This window comes from Aulonocara stuartgranti (assembly GCF_965226115.1).
Source record: "Aulonocara stuartgranti genome assembly, chromosome: 9".
NCBI lineage: Eukaryota > Metazoa > Chordata > Actinopteri > Cichliformes > Cichlidae > Aulonocara > Aulonocara stuartgranti.
In genome coordinates, this window is record NC_138960.1 from 13,387,555 (window position 1) to 13,409,741 (window position 22,187).

Genomic DNA, 22,187 nt, shown 5'->3' on the forward strand with positions numbered 1-22,187 from the left:
CAAATAAACTGCAAATCCAGTGTTGACTGTTTTTGTCACAGTCAATCTAACAAAGAAAAACTCACAACTCTAGGTCCAAGGGACCATGCCAACTCAGTTCTGACCTCCTGATTAGATCTCTCACTCTTTAAGGACAACGTGGTACATTACAACAAACCCCAGTGGAGCTGGCCTGTGGTCCACACTCTTGACAAACAAGAAAGTCTGAGAAAAATGTTCTCAGTTTTCTCAGTTTCTGATATTTAATTAAAATTGACCAATTATTGAAACCTCCATAAAAACTGGCTAACCAGTTCATATATGGTACTGGCTTTATACTTTGCTAGCTTCAAAATGTTACAACAACAAAGGTTATTTTAAATACACTCTTAACACTGTTTAAGGGGCGATCGTGGCTCAAGAGTTGGGAGTTCGCCTTGTAATCGGAAGGTTGCCGGTTCGAGCCCCAGCTTGGACAGTCTCGGTCGTTGTGTCCTTGGGCAAGACACTTCACCCGTTGCCTACTGGTGGTGGTCAGAGGGCCCGGTGGCGCCAGTGTCCGGCAGCCTCGCCTCTGTCAGTGCGCCCCAGGGTGGCTGTGGCTACAATGTAGCTTGCCATCACCAGTGGGTGGATGACTGGATATGTAAAGCGCTTTGGGGTCCTTAGGGACTAGTAAAGCGCTATATAAATACAGGCCATTTAAGATGAATTAATTTTCTGCAACTGCAACCCCCCCTGGCTGCTGAGTGAGCCCTCATCTTGGACTCTCCTCAGCTCTTTCTGGGACAGTGGCGCGGCTGCCCCTCTGTGGGTCTTCCTTGGTCTCTTGTGTTCTGGGGGCCTCTGGATGTCTGGAGTCTTGATCTCCTTCATACCTGCTTCATGCCCTGGAGGACGGGGCTGTGGCCCCCCCCACACCCTCTAGCAGATCATTACATGAAGGAACCTTGCATCCATGCTCACAGGTGTACACACGGGTGCTCACACACACAAACTACACCCTTTTTGGCTCCTACCTCAAAGCACACTGTGTTCTGTTGATCTTATGTGCTGCACAATAATGTTTAAAATTTAGTATTTACTGTTATATTCCCATAGATCATCGTGATGTTGTTTATTATGGTCCTCTTTTTTTCTTCTTCTGGTTGTTTTCTCTTTTTTCTTTCTCAACAGGTGATCCAGGTGATTAAAAGATGTATTTTTGTCTGCTTATTTAGTTGGTTTTTGTTTTTTTGCCCTTTATCCCCGTCCCTCTTTCCCACTGTTTTTCTTTCCCTCTTTCTTTCTCCCCTTTCTTTTCCCCAGTCAAGTCTGTCCCGTATTTAGCAAGTGAAAATGAAAAAAAAAAAACAATAAAAGGTTAATCAAATGGACCATTACGGCAAGGCTGGGATGGTCCATTTGATAAAGTAAATCCGTTGGGCATCTTTCTTCGCCTTTAGACAATAATTCTGATGGCAAAAGAACCAAACGGGCAGGCAAAAAAAAAAAAAAAGCTGAATTCATTTTTTAAATAAATTAATGAAAGATATGATAGAAAAATAGTGACTGTAAAATGCATTTTATATATTATTAAGTAGATTCTGAAAAAAGTATAAGTCTCTTGCTAAAGGGAGTGCCTGAGGAAATATTTGTTTTTGTGTTGTTGGACGTCAGAAGAGGATACAGGCGTAGTTTAATGTTCACTCACAGCAAACACACCCCCACAGAGAGAGAAAGAGAAAGGATAAACTGACGCAGGTAAGCAACCACAGTAGGATCCTGACTATTGTTACTATTATTAATAGTAGTATAGGAGTACTGCTACTACTACTAGTAATTAGTGGTACTAGTATTGATTTTTCTCCCAAATGTGTTTTTAATTTTGCTTGTTGGACTATCTACCCACTCAGTAAAGGTGCACTTTCACTTTATGTTGTCAGCACATCTCATCAGCCTTCATTTGGGTCCACAGCCAGTAATTCATGACAACTCTACTAAAATACAGTAAGTATTTGTACTTCTTTACTTCCCATTATTATGACAACATTTGCTAACATCCCGTCTCTAAATAAGACCTAAATTACAATAATTAAAAAACATAAAAAGTGAACTGCACTAATGTTCAGACTATGTTTAAATGCTTTGCAGTCAGTTTAGCTCTTTGTGGGCTCTTAAAAATAAGATTCAATAAAAGTGCGTACAGAGACAGAGAGACAGAGAGAGAGAGACAGAGAGAGAGAGAGACAGAGAGACAGAGAGAGGCCGTCTGATCTGTTGTAAATGGGAAGGGAAAACTGGCAGATATGGGCCCCTATGGCCCATATCTGCATGGCTGAGCTCTGCTAAATAACGCTCACTGTATGGACTAATAACATCCAAAGCGGGTGCACAAACTGAGCGAGTGTGTGTTATCTGCTTTATGCTCTGTGCTGTGTGGAACTGGTTCAACAGGTATAAACTATATACACAGTGTGCTGACTGTAAGACAAATTGTTGATTCTTTTCCACACATAGGAAGAACATTTAGGATTGTGGTCGAACTGGTTTTCTCCACTAGATCATTAAAACAATAATCATGCTTGACAAGTGACACAGACCATGCAAATGTTCTTTAACAGTAAGATTTTAATTTCAGGCCTGTTGATATGTTTGGACCTACAAACAAAAGACTGTTAAACAAACAGCTCCTTAGAACTACTGTCACGGCCACTTTTATCCTTCAACATACTGTGAACTCGCACGAGCTTTCTAGTAATTTCTTTAAATTATTGCCTGGAATAGTTTTCAACTTCCAAGCTCTTCTTTTCAGTTTGTCTTCCCTTTTCTCCCTTGTCCATCAAAGTGATCTCACTCTGCTTCAGTAATGTTGAGGTCTGGGCTCTGGAAAGGTCAGTCCATGGCATCATGAAGCCTGCAGTGGCTGGTCCGTGACCCTAGATCAGACTCAATTTGAAAAAAGAGTGAAAACAAAAGATCTGATCCTGTCTGACTGTTTGTGTTGGGACCTTGTGGTGACAGGGATTTGCTACAGCATCACTTTCAGATACTCTTCATCTTCTGTAGTTTCCTTTTTTTGTCCTCCATTTGTGCAGTTTCCACGTTTCTTTTCAAGGGTACACTGGACACTATGTTAAGATATGCAAAATTCAGGTTTAAGATTTAGGTTCAGTTAATAAAATTGGAATAATTTAAGTTTTTGTGATAGTGTGGCAGGCTGCCAGTAACAAAGTCCCCCAGATACACTTTAAAAAAGTGGTTCTTTGCTAAGTCTGGTTTATCCTTCTGCTTTTTAACCAATTCAAATTAAATGTCTTAACCTTGTTTTTCAATTAGCAAAAAACTGTCATGCGATGTGAAATTGGACAAAGAAGTTGATGAGAGTGAAAAAATGATTTTTAGGACACTCAGACTAAACATTGCTGGCATAATGTTCGCTTAACCAGCTGTTATTTTTCAGCTGGGTTGTTGTCCGGGTTGTAGTATTTGCAACACCATAAACATACATGTTTATGCACATTTTTGTGTATTAGAGCCCCGACTTCACTTCAGAAGATAAAGATTGAGGTGAGGAGGAAGAGGATGACAATTTGTTGGTCAGTATATCAGTATACTGTCAGTCGTCTCTTTTTTGTCCCATGTTTTCTTGTCTTTGGTAAAGGGAGCCCGTTCTCAGATGATACAACATCGGTATGATTCATATCTTGAGTCTGAAGGTTTTCCTCTATGGTCTGAACACCTACAGGTTTCTTCTTCTCTGACTTTGGCATAGTACCTGCATGGCCGGTCTCTAGGTACATTCATAAAATGTGATTGAAGTAATGATACTGCCCATCTCAGCCAATGTATTCAACACGGCAGGTTAACATAGCAGCATCCACAAACTAGTGCCTGCTCCTGAAAACTGTCTTCAGATTTACCAGATGAATTAAGTTTCTCTCTATTCCCTGTGTATCATGACGATCTGGTTTTAGTTTACATGACAATTCTGAAATTGGCTCAGTGGAGAAATCTGACTGTAACTTAATAACCTCTGCTAATGTGAACTCACTGTTTCTGGTTTACCTCTCAGACTGACTTTCAGAAGTTCACAAGATGAACATTTGTGTTGAGGAAGAAAAGAGTGGAGCAGAGTCTGAAGAAAAGAGTGGAGCAGAGTCTGCAGGATCCAGCTGTCCTTCTATGAGAAGTGACATCTCCAAAGTTGAACTTTTAAACTTCAGGGATGAACCTGGACCCTCAGACACAACGTAAGACTCAGTTTCTACTAAGATTTTCTCATCCTCCCTCAGTGTGTAACCACGAGTCCATTTAAATTTGACCTTTATGTGAATAGTACACTCTATTAGTCCAGTTCTTACTGAGGTCATTTTTATTTTCAAATTAAAATGGTTTCAGCACAAGATTATAATATATTTTATGTTAAATGTAAATGTTTATGTCAGCAACATCACTACATAAACAAGTGTGAGTAAAATAAATGATCCTCACATACAAAATACTGAGTGAAAGACAAAGGAAGCATTAAGAGGACTAATGCTGCTAGTATACAACGAAGCAACTCCCCACAACTTTGTTTCCAAACAAATAAAATATTCACAGTCAGCTCAATCAAATGAAATTCAGCTGTTAGCTGAAGTATATCGTCTTCCCTACTGCTCTTTACGCTAGTGAAAGACGATGCAAACTCTGTGTTTGTGTATGTACATGCGAGCACGTGAGTACCTGTGTATCTATGTGAGTGCACGTGAGTGAGTGTGCGTGTGGGTATGTGAGTGTAACAGTTAAAACACTGTGTGTGTGTGTGTGTGTGTGTGTGTGTGTGTGTGTGTGTCTCTGCGTATGTGACTTCCTGCCGGTCATAAAAGTAATCTCCCCTCATGGAAGCTAAACCAAATTCCTCTACAAAAAAAGTTAACAGATTACAAGCACTGAGATCCCCACTCTGCATCCACTGGGCCATTGGCCTCTTGTTGTCTTACTTTTACAGGTAAGCATGTGGAGAGTCTCCTGCAAACCTACTTCTAAGTTATGACAATTATGAGCTTTTATTAAAGGTACAAGCATCCGCAACCCCCAACTGTAGCTTCCTGTCTCCTTTTATGACAGCAGACCCCCAGTGTCCATAAATTCCTTTCCCTCTACACAGTTACACACTCTCAGGTCTACAATTAAACCAAACTAAAACACACAGACAAATCCTTCCCTATTCCTCTGATCTGCTGGACCCTCTCATCTAAGAAAATTTAACACATTCTATTATAATAATTATTTTCTTGCACTCACAATCACTACACCTGGCTGAGGTTGTAGTTGTTGAAAACTGGACACAGATCAGTGTTAAGTAAGACAGGCTGACAGGGAAAGCACTTTATTACTGTTGATGAAATCAAAAGCAAACATCACATTGATGATTCAAGCTCTAGTTTTCTTCATCTTAAAAAGTATTTCCCTTTTCTCGTTCCTCTTTTGGCCATCAGACCGTCTGCACAGTGTTGTCAAATTTTGATCCATTCTTTAAACTGATAAACAACAATTGACTTTAACGATTAAAAAATGTGTTCACAGAGAGAGGAAGGCGATCTCAGAGGATCCAGTCTCTACCAGCTGTGGACCAGAAAAATCCAGGACTGAAGCACAACTGCAGATATCCAGTAAGAGCAGCTGTCTATAAAGTAGGATTAAGCATCTGCTTATTCATGGACTCATTTCTGAGAAAAACTGTTACAGTCAGAGTTATGTAATACATCCTCGGTACTTAATGTGGCATAGGGGAGGGGCCGAGGGAAGTGAACTGAGTTCTCCAGGTGGAACTGTCGATCTTTAATAAGTGTTATTGTGTAATAAAGACACACAGGCTTTTATTGGCAAGTTGATTGAAAATAATTAAAAACAAACTGGAGCTGCAGAAAGAGAGTTAAACCAGTATTCTACTACCAAATATTATAATAATATATCATAATAAAAAGGTAATATTGGCTGATTTTTTAACATGTTTAGATAGTATTACTATATTATAAGGCGTGAATTAATCCTACATTGCCCAGGGATTAGATATTTAAAATAAACAGGACACCAGAATAAAATGTCATCCAACTCCCACTTTCCCAGTTTGTGGTTTGCACAACACCAGGATCCTGCCCCACCCCCGTCACTGACTGACTTCTAACAATCCAAGGAGTGAAAGCACGTGCAGTGAATAGCACCAAGCTGCCCACTTACATACTGAAAAATTAAAAGTTTTGACAGAGTGTGATGTTCTTTGACCATCAGTTTTACAGATACAGACTGCCCTAATAAAAAAAAATGCAGGATTACAATTTGTGTAACAGTTTGGCACACACTGGAATACTTGTGTCTATCTTTAGAAAGAAAGCACTACAAAATTCATTGATGGTGGATAGCTGTATTCTGAGTACGGCACATCTCTAATCCCCTCTCCTAAACTGAAGTGCTTAATTTTTGGATGAATTAGCCACATTATATAAGGATTATCTGAAAGTATAACTAACCATAACCACCAGTTCTCTCTTCATATGTACAATAATAAATCTGAGTTTTACTGAGTTTTTCTCAACAGAGAGGTTCTATTCTGCTTTCTCTGTCAGCTGTCATATGACTTGATGAAAGTGCTTAGATAAGGACTTCATTTCCCATAAACATTTGCAATATTTTTTATCAGCGACATTTCAGTCCACATTGCATAACAGTTGTTGGTGGTAATGCACAATTTCATTGTTTGGCAACTGCCAACAAAGTAACAAGAATAAGACACTTTGCAGGCCAAACATTACAGTTAATAGAAAAGATGATCCGATGAAGGTTCACAGTGAGCTCAGACATGTGAAATAATAAAATGGAGACAAAAGAACATTGTGTATCAGAAACAAACATCATAAATCATCCTAAACAAGAGCCACAGACTTTGACCAACAGCCCACAGTAGGTTTTTCTGTAATTACGCTTCCCTAATTTTCACACAAATTGCTCAGCAGATTCACTTGCTGAACAAAAACAGAAAAAACAAACAAAACAAAAACAAAACAAAAATAAAGACAAAACACACTTCTGCCAAGAAAAGCTGAGCATGTTCTAGAAAGCAGGTTTAGTAAAACTTTAAGTTTGTTCCTGCTTGAAGAAGGAAGCTCTGGTTTTCTGTTCCACATTTCCTCATTCAGACAGTCAATATTAAAGCTTACATCAAAACACAAATTTGAACGAGTTTATGTCTTTACAAACACATACGAACAGTAGAATCCCAGTTAGATTTTAAATATGTTTTATATTTAACAAAACCACTTTTTATATCAACCTGCCATCAATGTAAAGGCAGAGACAAGATCTATAGACTGCATCTCTGTAATTTTGTGACCAACAAGGCAAAAGTTAGATTTATAATTGCTGCATTCAATCATTTACTATACATTACAATTGTGATCCCAGTTTGAATACAACTATGGCATCAGAGCTCCGGTGACGATAGCTTTTTTCATTATCCATGAAATTCATAGTGAGCATGCTCTGAACATTTTGTTGTCATTTAACATGTTAAAACATGAAACATATACATTACTGGGATTAATTTAGCAGGCCAACATTAGAATAATAACAAATAGAATAACTTAATAATTTCTCTGACAAAACAGCTGATCAGAGTTGGTTCATTGACCTCAGAGTTTATTGTTGGACTCGTTTAGTTAAACATGCTTTTGGGAACAGGTCACTGCACAGCTGACATCAAGCTGCAGCCAGAGTAGTAATCATAATAATCAGCAGTAATTATCATCATTAGCTATAACACACAGACTATTTCAAAATTTGTCATATGGTGTAAAAACTTTGCTAATTACTACTGATGAAAATCAGACTGTTTCTGCTCCTTCACAATAAAGGTTTTCACACATGGAAGCTTTTACTGTCAAATGGAAATGCTGTGTTGTTGTAAGCTGACTAGCAGACGTTGTTATTTCTTATTAAATTGTTCTCCACATAAACACAGGAACACATCTCGAGGGTCTGAGAGAAAAAAAAACTTATCTAATGTGTTCTTAAAAATGTCTAAAAAAAATCAAAAAATCTTAAAAAATCTTATTGCAAACCATTTAAATAATGTTATGGTTAGATGTAATAAAAGTATAACTGTTTTCTTTTTTGTTATATTTGCTCTTTTTTAACAGCAGATGTTGGTCTGCAGGAGATTTTAAATGAACATAAAATGCATCTAAAGAGACAATATGAACGTGTGACTGAAGGATTTGGTGAATCAACAAGTGGAACCCTCCTCAACACGATCTACACTGAGCTTTACATCACAGACAAACAGAGTGAAGAGGTTCATACTCAACATGAAGTGAGGCAGCTGGAGACAACTTCACAAACAGATACCGTCCATGCCCCAACAATCAAGTGTCACAAACTCTTTGAAGTTTTACCTCACCTGATGAGACCCATCAGAGTGGTTCTAATGAACGGAATCGCTGGCATTGGAAAAACCTTCTCAGTGCAGAAATTTATTGTAGACTGGTCAGAGGGCTTGGAAAACCAAGACATCAACATAGTGATTCTGCTTTCATTCAGGGAGTTGAATCTCGTTAAAGATGAGCGGTACAGTCTTCTGGAGCTGCTCCATGTTTTCTATCCAACATTACAGAAAGTCACCACAGAGAAACTGACTCTTTGTAAACTTTTGTTCATCTTTGATGGCCTGGATGAAAGTCGACTTTCACTGGAGTTCACTAACCGGAAGATTGTTTCTGACATTACTCAGACATCATCAGTCAATGAGTTAGTAACAAACCTCATAGAAGGGAATCTGCTTCCCTCGGCCCTCATCTGGATAACTACCCGACCTGCAGCAGCCAATCAGATACCTCCTAAATGTGTTGACAGGGTAACAGAAGTGCAAGGCTACACTGATGCTCAGAAGGAGGAGTACTTCAGGATGAGGTTTAGTGAGAAAGAGCTGTCCAGAGTTATCTCCCACATTAAGAAATCCAAAAACCTCAATGTCATGTGTAAAATCCCAGTCTTCTGCTGGATCACTGCCACAATCCTTGAGTACATATTGAATACAGACCAAAGAAGAAAGCTACTAAAGACCCTGACTGACATGTACTCGTACTTCCTACTGGTTCAGACAAAAAGAAATAAACACAAGTGCCAAAAAGAACATGAAACGAGTCCACAGGAGCTGACGGATGCTGACAGGGAAGTTCTTCTGAAGCTGGGGAAGCTGGCGTTTGAAAATCTGAAAAAAAGAAACATCATATTCTACCAAGAAGACCTGGAAAAGTGTGGTCTGGATGTCACAGAGGCCTCAGTTAATTCAGGGGTTTTTACTGAAATCTTTAAAAGACAGTGTGGGATTTTCCAAAAACCAGTCTACTCCTTTGTTCATCTGAGCATTCAGGAGTTTCTGGCTGCTGTTTACACGTTTCACTGTTACACCAACAGGAAAACAGAGGTACTAAAAGAAGTCCTGGGGGAAGAATATAACGAGACATCTCTGGACATTTTTCTGAGCAAAGTCATGGAAAAGTCCCTCCAATGTAAAAATGACACTCTGAACTTGTTTGTTCGCTTCCTGCATGGCCTCACACTAGAGTCCAACCAAAGACTCTTAGTAGGTATACTGAGTCAGACAGAGAACAACCCAGAAGTTATCCAGAAAATCATCAACAACCTAAAAGAGATGAGACGTTCTCAAATTTCTCCTGACAGAAGCATCAATATCTTTCATTGTCTGATTGAGATGAATGACAGCTCAGTGTTTCAGGAGATCCAAGAATTCGTGAAATCAGAGACAAAACTCTGTGAGATCCACTGCTCAGCTCTGGCCTACATGCTGCAGATGTCGGAGGAGGTTCTGGATGAGTTGGACCTGCAGAAGTTCAACACATCAGATGAAGGACGACACAGACTGATCCCAGCTGTGAGCAACTGCAGAAAGGCTCTGTGAGTCCTGTTGTGATCATTAACACAATTAATCAGATTAGATCAGTAGTTCCCAGGGTGGCTGTGGCTACAATGTAGCTTGCCATCACCAGTGTGTGAATGTGTGTGTGTGAATGGGTGGATGACTGGATGTGTAAAGCGCTATACAAATACAGGCCATTTACCATTTACAGGTGAATCTTTCCATTAAACTGACTTTATTCAAAATCTTCTGGAGCCAAATTAAAAACAGGAAACAGTCCAAATGTTTCTCTTCTTTAGTTTATAATCTAAAACATTGTTATAGAAAAGGTGAATGAGGCAGGTTCTATAAAACACTTTGAGTAGAAAAACTTTTACTCAAGTAGATTAGCAAGGTCCTATATAAGAATGAATCCATTTACCATTGACGAGGATCAGATTTCACTGACAAAATGTGGACATGATCATGGTTTAAATGTAACACAATTTTGTTTTCATCTGTATATTACATATGAAATCCCTTTGTTTTGTCTTCCTATTCACTAAGTCTGTGTTTACAATGCAAAATTCCTGCTTTTATAATAACATATTTGATGTTTTCTCTTGTCACAGACTAAAAGCTTGTCATCTCTCAGAGACTCACTGTGAAGTTGTGGCCTCAGCTCTCAAATCCGACAACTCCAATCTGGTGGAGTTGGACATGACTGGAAACAAGTTGCAGGATTCAGGACTAAATATTTTGTCTGCTGGACTGTCTAGTCCAGACTGTCGACTAGAGACTCTGAGGTGAGTTTGCTGACTGGAGCTGTTGTTGTTTAATCAAAGATCTAAGTTTTACACTCTTGGTTAATAAAGGTTCACAATTTGTATGAACAAAAATATATAGAAGTGTTATTGATTTCAGAAATGTTTGCTTTTCCAAATGGCTGAACGATAATTTTTACTTTTGGCTCCAAACAGACGTGACAGACTTGAGCAAAGTTAAGTTAAAAGCTGACAGAAGTCAGGTTATGGTAGAGAGATATTTTTACAGTTGTTCAGCCTCCACAGGTCAAACTCAGTCAGTCAGAGAAGATGAGGTGATTGGTGATGAGGCGTTAGGGTCTGTGTGGGGTGTCAGTCACTCTGATAAATAGCAGATAAAAACAGGCTACAGAGATTTTGACAACCCACACAGCTGCTTTGGTGATGTATGTGTTAAAGAAAACAGCAGCCTGACACAGTCCGGAACATAACAGCAAAGCAGGATTCTGAATGTATGTGAGGATTTTTTAAAAACAGCTGGAGAAGAGAGAGGCTTCTTAAAAAGACTATAAGAAGAGGGAAGCTGAGAGTTTTTTTTTAAAGTTTCTGTTCCTCTAAAAATGATCCTGTTTTAACTCATTTTGAGTATTACAGCACCAAATATCGCTTATGTTGTTGTAAAGCAACATAACAACACAAGAAGTCATAAAAAAACAGAATATCTGCATTGACAGCAGACTGAAAGCTGCCTTTACCAGCCCAATATAACCTCACTAACCAGGCAGACAGACTACCATGGTTTGTGAAGTAGTGCCTGCCTAGAGTCTAAGAGTATAGTTCTAAATCATCTGTTCTGTAGATAGAGAATATTTTCAGCACTAAATCTTTAAAGAAAAACTACTGACCAGTTTGAGTGTAAAGAACATTTTATAAAGAGTTGTCAGTCACATTCTTCAGCAGACCATTTCAGGCTCTCATGAACTCAGACGTTGAGCTCAGGTAATGTCACTTCAGTTCACTTCAGGTTTAGAGCTTCAGTCTAGTGTAGAGATTAGGACTGAAACCGTAATAGTGTTCATGTAAAAAATACTAACGAAAAAAGATCAACTGACCACTGTTTCTATTTTAAGAATAAAGGAAACACATTCAGATAACTCTGTCATGTTGGTACTTTGACTTCTGCTCAGCAGACAGATAAAGTCACGTGGTCAGATCCAGCTGTTTCAATATTTATTTAGTGTCCACCATTCTTTAACAGTTTTGTACTTTGAAGACTGATATAATAATGCTTTTAGAATGATGTAATAATGATTTTAGAATCCATGATAAAACTTCTGGGCGTTAATCTTGAAGAGAACCTCACTGATGACTGATATCTGCATTTTTCATTCTTTATTCAGGTTGGAGAGCTGTTGGTTGTCAGATATCAGCTCTCTGGCTTCAGCTCTGAATTCCAACCCCTCTCATCTGAAATATCTAAACCTGAGCTACAACAACTTGGAGAATTCAGGAGTGAGGCATCTTTGTGGTTTTCTGAAGAATCCCCACTGTCTATTGGAGACTCTGAGGTTAGACACCAAATTTTAACTGTGCTTAGATCCTAATCCCGGATAGTATAGTATTTATAGTCTAAGTGTAGTATAGTGTCGATTAACAAACATCTTGGGAACATAGTTTGTACCAGGAATTTTGGCACATTTACAAACTGACACTGCTGAACAGTGACAGTAAACTAGATGAAGCAAAGATGACGAGTTATTTGTGTCAGAAAGCACAAAGAGCCACTGCAGAGCTAAAATTGTACTTTACACCTTCACTGGGGTTTGTAGTGCTTTCATTTCAGTGTTGGAGTTTGTGATCAGTGCCTAATTTAATACATTGCTACATATTTAGTTATTTTAATGAAGGTATTTGCCACACACAGTTACAGTGATCTAAGAATGTTTTCACCAGTGAGGAATGACTGACCAGCAGTTTCAGAGGTAGACCTGCATGACATCTAGAAAAAGCAAAGCAAAAAACCCCCAGGAGAGCTAATGCCAACTGCTCACCAGGACTATCCTAGCTCAGTGCTGACCTTCTTCAGCTCCTGACATATTATGACACTGGATGCTTTCAAGCACAGACTCTTAGTAATAAACACTTTTTAAAAATTCCTTATGCAGATTGCAGTGCTGCAGTTTGTCAGAGATCAGCTGTGATCATCTGCTTCCAGCCCTTCAGTGCAACCCCTCCCATTTGAAACATCTGGACCTGAGCACGAACAACCTTCAGGATTCAGGAGTGGAGCAGCTGTGTGTTTATCTGAAGACTTCAGATTGCAGACTGGAGACTCTCAGGTCAGACACCATGTTTTAGTTGTACTTACATATATATGATGTGAAAGCTGGCATTAACCTACACATACATACTGACATTAACCTAATTAACACTTTAACTGTGGCAGAACAATGGTTCACATTTCAAACATTAAAACTGTGTTACTCATCTTAAGACAAACAGCCCTCATCTGGGCTCCACCCTGATTAATGAAAGAAATCTCCGTCCGTGGATCGGGTTTCCTTCGAGACATGGGCAGCGATAAGCAGAGTTCATCCTTTAACATAAACAAAATTAAAATATTCTCATGCATGATCAATGGTTAATCACGGTACCAGCTGGAGTACCGGGAGCAGTTTGGAAAAACAAGAAGACGCGGAGACTGTTCTAGGTGTCATTCCAAACTGACTCAAAGGTTTATTCTCTGTGCAACAGTTTTATAGGCAGACAAGTTTCAGTTCAGACCCTGCCCACTGGGTGGGGTGGCGTCCTGACAGTTAAATTCCTTTGTTCAGCAAGGGCAATAAAAAAAACACTCACAAAAACAATAAATCTTTACCGAGATCTCCTACATCCTGAGTTCTGACACAAAAACCAGATGGTCTTCACATAAACATTTTCTGCAAGGTAAAGAGTGATTTGTTGGTGTTTTTCCTCCAACCTTAGTATACACCATAAATCTTGAGTTAACAAGGCAAGAGAAAATAACAGTTAGCATAAAGAGCTTTGTTAAGTTACAGAATCTTCAGTCTAATATTATCATACAGGTCCATTAAACACTAGACATTTAGAATCCTTTAGTGATATAAGTTTGCACATGGTAGAATACTGCATGTAGTTATTTGCATCTAGGAAATGTTTAACCATATATACCCAGAGGCACATAATCAATTGTGTGTGTTCTTTAGCAGGCTGCAAGCTTGAGGTACACTGAGGAATGCACTATCCCAGTTTAAGTGCCTTGTTTACATATAGATGAACTGTTGGATTTTCCAGGCCAGCAGGCCAAAGGAAATGCCCGTGGGGTTACAAGAAGAGGAGATGAAGTTTTAAAACAAAGGACATTGCAGAAACAGGGTCCTTTGTATAATATCACTATAAAACAATATCCTGTAAATGCTAACCGTAGTGCTAAAATTCACAACAATTAACATTATTGCTATCAACTCTTGGTATACAACACATTGATTAATCATTTACAGTTAACTCGTTTTCATGGTACAAAGGTCATGACACACAGGAATCTGTGGAACAGAAACAGTTTGTGGCAGGAATCATTGCACAATTACAAATTGTACTGCTGAATGGCATGCTGGGTAATGCTAGCTATACAGGTCTGTCAATAGTGGCCAAAGAGTCCGTTGCTACAAAAGGTTTTTCAATCAGACTTGTTTTTCTCTCATTTCTGGTCATGCTGCTGCTTGTGTGTTGAAAGACAAAGACAAAGTTTAGGTGGGGTTCAGGGAGATTTGAGTTTAAAAAAAGTATTATTAATTGATTTAAATAACAAGGGATAATATACAATATTACTATAAATGTTGCCATTTGATGCATTATATCAGAGTTTATTGGCAGGTTACATCAAAAAAATAACACATAAAAAAATTGCCAGCTTTTAAAATGTGTCTGGTATAAAAGTGTCCTCAAATATATACATTTCTTTCAAACTAAATCTTTAAAACTGAAGCAATGTAAATACTTTTTTCACAATTTTGATCTAAAAATTAGGATTTTTGTCAGAATTTCATACCCCCACTCTCCAAGACCCTATTTTTTTTCTTTTTTCTTCAGTGAACAAACAGCATGTCATCAGTCAGATTATTGAGAGCTCTTTTTTTCACTTGTACCTTTTGTCTGAACCTCCATCCTGTTGGCTCAAACTGTTTGGATTTTACATTTTTTAAACTTGAACATTTCAAATCTTCTGAACAAATTATCAAACCTTAAATGATTTTACCACAGATTTTGCCTCATAAACTTACATCTTCTATCTTCATTCAGGTTATGGGGCTGCAAGTTGTCAGAGACCAGCTGTGATTATCTGTTCAAAGCTCTTCAGTCCAACACCCATCTGAGAGAGCTGGACCTGACCTTGAACAACCTGCAGGAATCACATGTGAAACAGCTGTCTCAGCTTGTGGACAGCCCACATCACACACTGGAGGTTCTCAAGTGAGTAGAGGCTTGGACTCAGTCCAGGCTGCTTTCCCAGTATAACACAGTGTGAAATCAGTGATCCAGTGTTTCTTGTACATCTGCAGTCTTCTTAACTCAGTGAGGCTGTAAGAAGAGAACAGTGGCAGGCTTCAATATTCGACAGAAAGACAACAGACATCCGATCAAATGACACAGAAGTTTGTGATCATGTGTTTGAGTTGATGTGACGATAACTAATGTTCACATCTACAGAGAATAAATGGATTTGTAAGGGTGTCAGCTGGAAACAAGCTTTATTTCCTGTAGACATGAACACAGAAACATCAAATCACACAGGTGTATTAAATATTTTACAGAATATTTTATTTATTTTTAGAGGAAGAAATTGTCAAGAAACAAAACATTCTACAAAGAAAACAACCAACTCGCCTATCATGGAAATCCAAAATGATGCAGGAAAATTAGTCAAGAACACACGCACAGAGATATGTTGGAAGCAGGAAGCAGGCAGGATTTGTCAGTCTTGACAGGTCCCAGTTTATAGCCAGACCCATTTAATCTCGAACCAGTGGTCAGCCTTCACCTGTAAATTACATTAAACTGCTTACTAAATGAACACCACTGCTCCAGGTGTGGAGAAGTAAATGCAGTACACAAAATTATGACCTGGGTCATAACCTCCAGGAATCAAGATTGCATATGTCTTACTGTCAGTGCTTTCATTGACATTTGTTCAGTAGTAGCCTCCATGTATATTAGTAAGCTGATATTTTAGCAACAGGTAAGAAGTTCAACAATACACAGCAACCTTTGGTCTTAGTGAAACAAGAGAAAATCCATTCATTGGCAGGAGGCACATTGCTTCATCAGCTGACTGTATACTGTTAGTCAGTTCTTCAGCACCAAAGGTTTTCATGCACAATAACAAAGCCTCAGCTCCTGCCTGTGAATCTTTTTCATCATTCCAAATCAATGTTTTGATTCAAATTCTGGTCTGTTCATTCTAATTCCGTTGTTTTCATTCAAATTCTATTCATTTCATTCTAATTCCGTTCTTTTCATTGAAATGCTGTTGTTTTCATTCAAATGCTGTTGTTTTCATTCTAATTCTACTCTTTTTTATTAAAATTCTATTGTTTATTTTAGAATTCTGTTGCTTTCATTCAAACTCTGTTCTATACGTTCTAATTCCGTTGTTTTCATTCAAATTCCGTTGTTTGTTTTCAAATTCCGTTGTTTTCGTTCAAATTCTGTTGTTTTCATGCAAATTCTTTTGTTTTTGATCAAATTCTGTTCTTTTCATTCAAATTCTGTCGTTTTAAATCAAATTCCATTATTTTCATTCAAATTCCATTATTTGTTCTAAAATTCTGTTGTTTTCATTCAAATTCCGTCGTTTTCATTTTAATTCAGTTGTTTTCTTTCTAATTCTGTTGTTTTCATACAAATTCTTTGGTTTTGATCAAATTCTGTTGTTTTCATTCAAATTCTGTTTTTTTCATTCAAATTCCATTGTTTTCATTCAAATTCTGGTCTGTTCATTCTAATTCCGTTCATTTCATTGAAATTCCATTGTTTTCATTCAAATGCTGTTGCTTTCATGCAAATTCTTTTGTTTTTGATCAAATTCTGTTCTTTTCATTCAAATTCCATCGTTTTCATTCAAATCCCATTGTTTTCATTCAAATTCCATTGTTTGTTCTCAAATTCCGTCATTTTCATTCAAATTCCGTCGTTTTCATTCAAATTCCGTCGTTTTCATTTTAATTCCATTGTTTTCATTCTAATTCTGTTGTTTGTTTTAAACTTCCATTGTTTTCATTCAAATTCCGTTGTTTTTGATCAAATTCCATTGTTTGTTCTCAAATTCTGTCATTTTCATTCAAATTCCATTTTTTGTTCTCATATTCTGTTGTTTTCATTCAAATTCCGTCGTTTTCATTTTAATTCCGTTGTTTTATTTCTAATTCTGTTGTTTGTTTTAAACTTCCATTGTTTTCATTCAAATTCCATTGTTTTTGATCAAGTTCTGTTGTTTTCATTCAAATTCTGTTGTTTTCATTCATATTCCATTGTTTTCATTCAAATTCCATTGTTTGTTCTCAAACTCTGTTGTTTTAATTCAAATTCCGTCATTTTCATTTTAATTCAGTTGTTTTCATTCAAATTCTGTTCTTTGCATTCTAATTCCATTGTTTTGATTCAAATTCTGGTCTGTTCATTCTAATTCCATTGTTTTGATTCAAATTCTATTCATTTCATTCTAATTCTGTTATTTTCATTGAAATTCTATTCATTTCTTTCTAATTCCATTCTTTTCATTGAAATTCCGTTGTTTTCATTCAAATTCTGTTCTTTTCATTCTAATTCTATTGTTTTGATTCAAATTCTGGTCTGTTCATTCTAATTCCGTTGTTTTCTTTCAAATTCTATTCATTTCATTCTAATTCCGTTCTTTTCATTGAAATTTCGTTTTTTTTCATTCAAATTCCGTTGTTTTCGTTCAAATTCTGTTGTTTTCATGCAAATTCTTTTGTTTTTGATCAAATTCTGTTCTTTTCATTGAAATTCCATCGTTTTCATTCAAATTCCATTATTTTCATTCAAATTCCATTGTTTGTTCTCAAATTCTGTTGTTTTCATTCAAATTCCGTCGTTTTCATTTTAATTCAGTTGTTTTCTTTCTAATTCTGTTGTTTTCATACAAATTCTTTGGTTTTGATCAAATTCTGTTGTTTTCATTCAAATTCTGTTGTTTTCATTCAAATTCCATTGTTTTCATTCAAATTCTATTCTTGTCATTCTAATTCCATTGTTTTCATTCAAATTCTGGTCTGTTCATTCTAATTCCGTTCATTTCATTGAAATTCCATTGTTTTCATTCAAATGCTGTTGCTTTCATGCAAATTCTTTTGTTTTTGATCAAATTCTGTTCTTTTCATTCAAATTCCATCGTTTTCATTCAGATCCTATTGTTTTCATTCAAATTCCATTGTTTGTTCTCAAATTCTGTTGTTTTCATTCAAATTTCGTCGTTTTCATTTTAATTCCATTGTTTTCATTCTAATTCTGTTGTTTGTTTTAAACTTCCATTGTTTTCATTCAAATTCCGTTGTTTTTGATCAAATTCCATTTTTTGTTCTCAAATTCTGTTGTTTTCATTCAAATTCCGTCGTTTTCATTTTAATTCCGTTGTTTTATTTCTAATTCTGTTGTTTGTTTTAAACTTCCATTGTTTTCATTCAAATTCCATTGTTTTTGATCAAGTTCTGTTGTTTTCATTCAAATTCTGTTGTTTTCATTCATATTCCATTGTTTTCATTCAAATTCAATTGTTTGTTCTCAAACTCTGTCGTTTTCATTCAAATTCCGTCGTTTTCATTCAAATTCCATTTTTTTGTTCTCAAATTCTGTTGTTTTCATTTTAATTCCGTCGTTTTCATTTTAATACCGTTGTTTTCTTTCTAATTCTGTTGTTTGTTTTAAACTTCCATTGTTTTCATTCAAATTCCATTGTTTTTGATCAAGTTCTGTTGTTTTCATTCAAATTCTGTTGTTTTCATTCATATTCCATTGTTTTCATTCAAATTCAATTGTTTGTTCTCAAACTCTGTTGTTTTAATTCAAATTCCGTCGTTTTCATTTTAATTCCGTTGTTTTCATTCAAATTCTGTTCTTTGCATTCTAATTCCATTGTTTTGATTCAAATTCTGGTCTGTTCATTCTAATTCCATTGTTTTGATTCAAATTCTATTCATTTCATTCTAATTCCGTTATTTTCATTGAAATTCTATTCATTTCTTTCTAATTCCATTCTTTTCATTGAAATTCCGTTGTTTTCATTCAAATTCTGTTCTTTTCTTTCTAATTCCATTGTTTTGATCCACATTCTGGTCTGTTCATTCTAATTCCATTGTTTTCATTCAAATTCTATTTATTTCATTATAATTCCGTTCTTTTCATTGAAATTTCGTTTTTTTCATTCAAATGCTGTTGTTTTCATGCAAATTCTTTTGTTTTTGATCAAATTCTGTTCTTTTCATTGAAATTCCATCGTTTTCATTCAAATCCCATTGTTTTCATTCTAATTCTGTTGTTTGTTTTAGTAAAGTGTTTGTGCAGCAAGGAAGAATTCAGGCCTCTCAGCGGTTAAGCTCCACTGTAGACTTGTCTGAACAAGTCAGTGCTGCCCTTAATAATATTAATAACACCCAAAAATTTGATTCTGTTCATCTTCATGTAGCGTTTTTAGTGGGAGAAACATTTCATCACTTGTTCATGTGACTTCTTCAGTCTCAGCTGACTGCAGGTTTCCCCAACCTTATAAACAGGACATTTGCACAATCACTGAAACTAGCACCACTGAACAATGGGCTACGAGGTCAGTTCCTTAATCATTAATGTAAATTCTCTCTCACTGAAAACACCACGTTCAGATGAACAGAATCAACCTTTTGGGATGTACGTACCTGGATGATTGAGCATGCACCAAGAAAGATCAATAATAGTTAATACTGGATGTGCTTTAACACTGAAAAATGATGAAGACAGTCTCTGCAAACACTCATTTATCTACTCTGCCCTTTCTTGTCTTTGCAGACGGAAGGACCCATAAACACAGTTGTTTGTCTTTGTTGTGTGTGTAGTGTGTGTGTGGTGTGTGTGCGTGTCCTGATGGTCCAGAGAGGTTGAAACACCAGCAGCTTGTGTGTAGTGATGCTGTGACAGGGCCAGGCTACAGGGAGGTGGAGTGGACAGCAGAGCTTCATTCAGCAGTGACAGAAATCAGACGTGCAGATGGCTGACAGTGCTGTAAAAATGCTCTGAGAGCTCCTCTGTTAGACACCATGTAGAATCTATCGTCATCCCTTTGTGTTCTTTCATCACAGTGTCTTTTTGCAGACACTAGGTTCAGTTTTATTTTCTTTGAAAAGTTACCTAAATACATTTTAATATCTTTTGTACAATTGATGTAATTTTAAGTTATTTATCATGGTTTTGAAATCTATCGTGTGACAATGACTTCAAGTATCCTTCTTGAAACAGTAAATTTTTTTTTCATCGACATAATCTGTATAGTGCAACTGATCAGGTAAAAAATGTTCAATAATTGAAAAAAGATAGATTTGTTTTATACTTTCTAACATAATAACTGGGATCATGTGATATAAACACTATTGTAGAGAATTGCAAACTGTCCAGAGTTTGGTGTACTATATATCTTCAGTAATTTAGATAATGAAAGTATCCAGTGGTTCAGCAGATGAAGTGCAGGAGGTAGAGGTTTTTTCATGGATGCTAAATCCATCAGTTGTGTTGTTACTGTTAGAGATGTTACACAGTCATGTGACTTCCCTGGGTGAAGACAATTGGCAGCAGTCTGAAGTTTGAAATTCCTCAGCTGATGAATAAGGCTACGTTCACACTGCAGGTCTCAATTCCAATTTTTTGATCAAATCTGATTTTTTTTTGTCTGATTGTTCACACTTCAAATACAATGTGACAGCAAACGTGCTCTAGTGTGAACAGTTCATGGCCCTCAAACCGGCCCGCGTGTGCAAAAGAAGATGTCACACACAACACGCTCTGTTTGCAGAAGTAAAAATGGCAGCTACAGAGCCAGTAGGTTGTTCAGCAGTCTATCAATTTCTGCACAGTCTCAACCGACAGAATTTTGATAAATTAATTACAGAAAGGACACTGAGAAAAAAGAGAGCCCATGCTTTAACAATGGCCTTGTTTGCAGCAGTGGCTGCTACCTCCATGCACAGGTATATATTGACACGGAGTCGGAACCAGGAGTGGTGGGACTGGTTTGTCTTCAGATATGTATCTGATTCAGTACCACATATGAAAGTGACCCAGGTCGGATTTGGAAATATCAGATTTGTGCTGTTCAAACTGTCAGACCATGATCGGATATGGGTCGCATAGGGTCAAAAAGTTGGATTTGATGCGCTTTTGCCTGCAGTGTGAGCATAGCCTTAGTTATCTGTCAATAATGAACCTTAATGTTTTATATGGATAATAAGGATCAATAAATGTGTGGATTTGACTCAAAGGAATGACTCTGACTCATGGAACGACTTCCTTCCTGCTTTTCTGTCATGTCGATCAAATTCAGACCTCTAGCTTAATTAGTCACCCACCACCACAGCTTTCCAATTAAAGCTCAACATTCCTGCTTCAGCCAGTCCACAAATTTTAATGAAGTGTTTTTTGTGTTAAACCTGGCAGTGATATAGATTCCAACAGCATCATACTCCTATTGCATATGGGATCACCCACATCTGTACTGGGTCACGAGGTGGGGTTAAGGCAGACAAGCCTACAAATAATTTATAAACTTTTTAAAACAGTTAAAAATATCCTTAGAAGGAGGATATTTCTACGATCTCTCCAGGTTTCAGATTTCACTACACCACAATATAGTGAAAAAGTTTAATACTATACACCACAAAAATATCTTAAGACCATTTATGACCAACATCTTAAAAAAAATTTATGCATGATGATAATGCATGATTTTATTGTAGTAAGATATGAATGGAATAAGCTGCACACAATAAAAAAAGTGACATCACTTGAAACATCATATGCACAGAGTGAAACAGGTGACACAGTTTAAATGTATGTGAATTAGCTAAAAAATATTAAAATTTAAATTATTAAAAGTTTGATAATCCCAACTGTAACCGAAAGAAGATTAGCAGAAGGAAAAGAAGGAGAACACATGGCAGCAAATGTTACTGTTTTCATTTATTATGAATGAGAGGCTATTAAAACACAATCACCTGAGTATATAAGAACAGACTTATGCATCATTATTTCTCGTTATATTTACGTACCAAGGGAATTTAAATTTTACATTTATTTTTACTTTGTGTGCTGAATTAAAAAAAAAAAAACATAATTTGGATTTTATTGTGTTTTGTGTCCAAGTTAGGTTTGCTTCTCCTACAGAGTAAAAATATTTTTGCTTTCACAAAATATTCAAAAAATCAATAAATAAATCCATACATGCTTACATGCACATGCAAATAAATACATAAATAAATAAATGGGATATTTAAACCACAGAAAAACTCAAC

The 22,187-nt window shown here is 36.8% G+C and overlaps 2 protein-coding genes across 6 annotated transcripts in view; both read left to right on the forward strand.

Moving 5' to 3' along the window:
* LOC309714707 (uncharacterized protein) overlaps nucleotides 1-22,187 on the forward strand; it is a 138,142-nt gene that overhangs the window by 90,826 nt on the left and 25,129 nt on the right. The gene's annotated exons all lie outside the window — the stretch shown is intronic.
* LOC309713839 (NACHT, LRR and PYD domains-containing protein 12-like) lies at nucleotides 438-21,157 on the forward strand (the record flags this gene model as incomplete). 5 transcript variants are annotated; one of them, XM_082545708.1, is made up of 11 exons in its annotated part: nucleotides 439-1,722; nucleotides 1,905-1,968; nucleotides 3,495-3,557; nucleotides 4,034-4,211; nucleotides 5,530-5,615; nucleotides 8,139-9,915; nucleotides 10,489-10,662; nucleotides 12,021-12,188; nucleotides 12,786-12,959; nucleotides 14,941-15,111; nucleotides 19,696-21,157. In XM_082545708.1, the coding sequence occupies exons 4-11, from the start codon at nucleotides 4,057-4,059 to the stop codon at nucleotides 19,709-19,711; spliced, it is 2,721 nt and encodes a 906-aa protein (XP_082401834.1). In that variant the 5' UTR covers nucleotides 439-1,722; nucleotides 1,905-1,968; nucleotides 3,495-3,557; nucleotides 4,034-4,056. The 5 variants fall into 5 exon arrangements, with proteins under 5 accessions (XP_082401836.1, XP_082401834.1, XP_082401833.1 ...); XM_082545710.1 differs by lacking the exon at nucleotides 3,495-3,557 and having other exon boundaries at nucleotides 438-1,722; nucleotides 8,142-9,915; XM_082545707.1 differs by lacking the exon at nucleotides 3,495-3,557.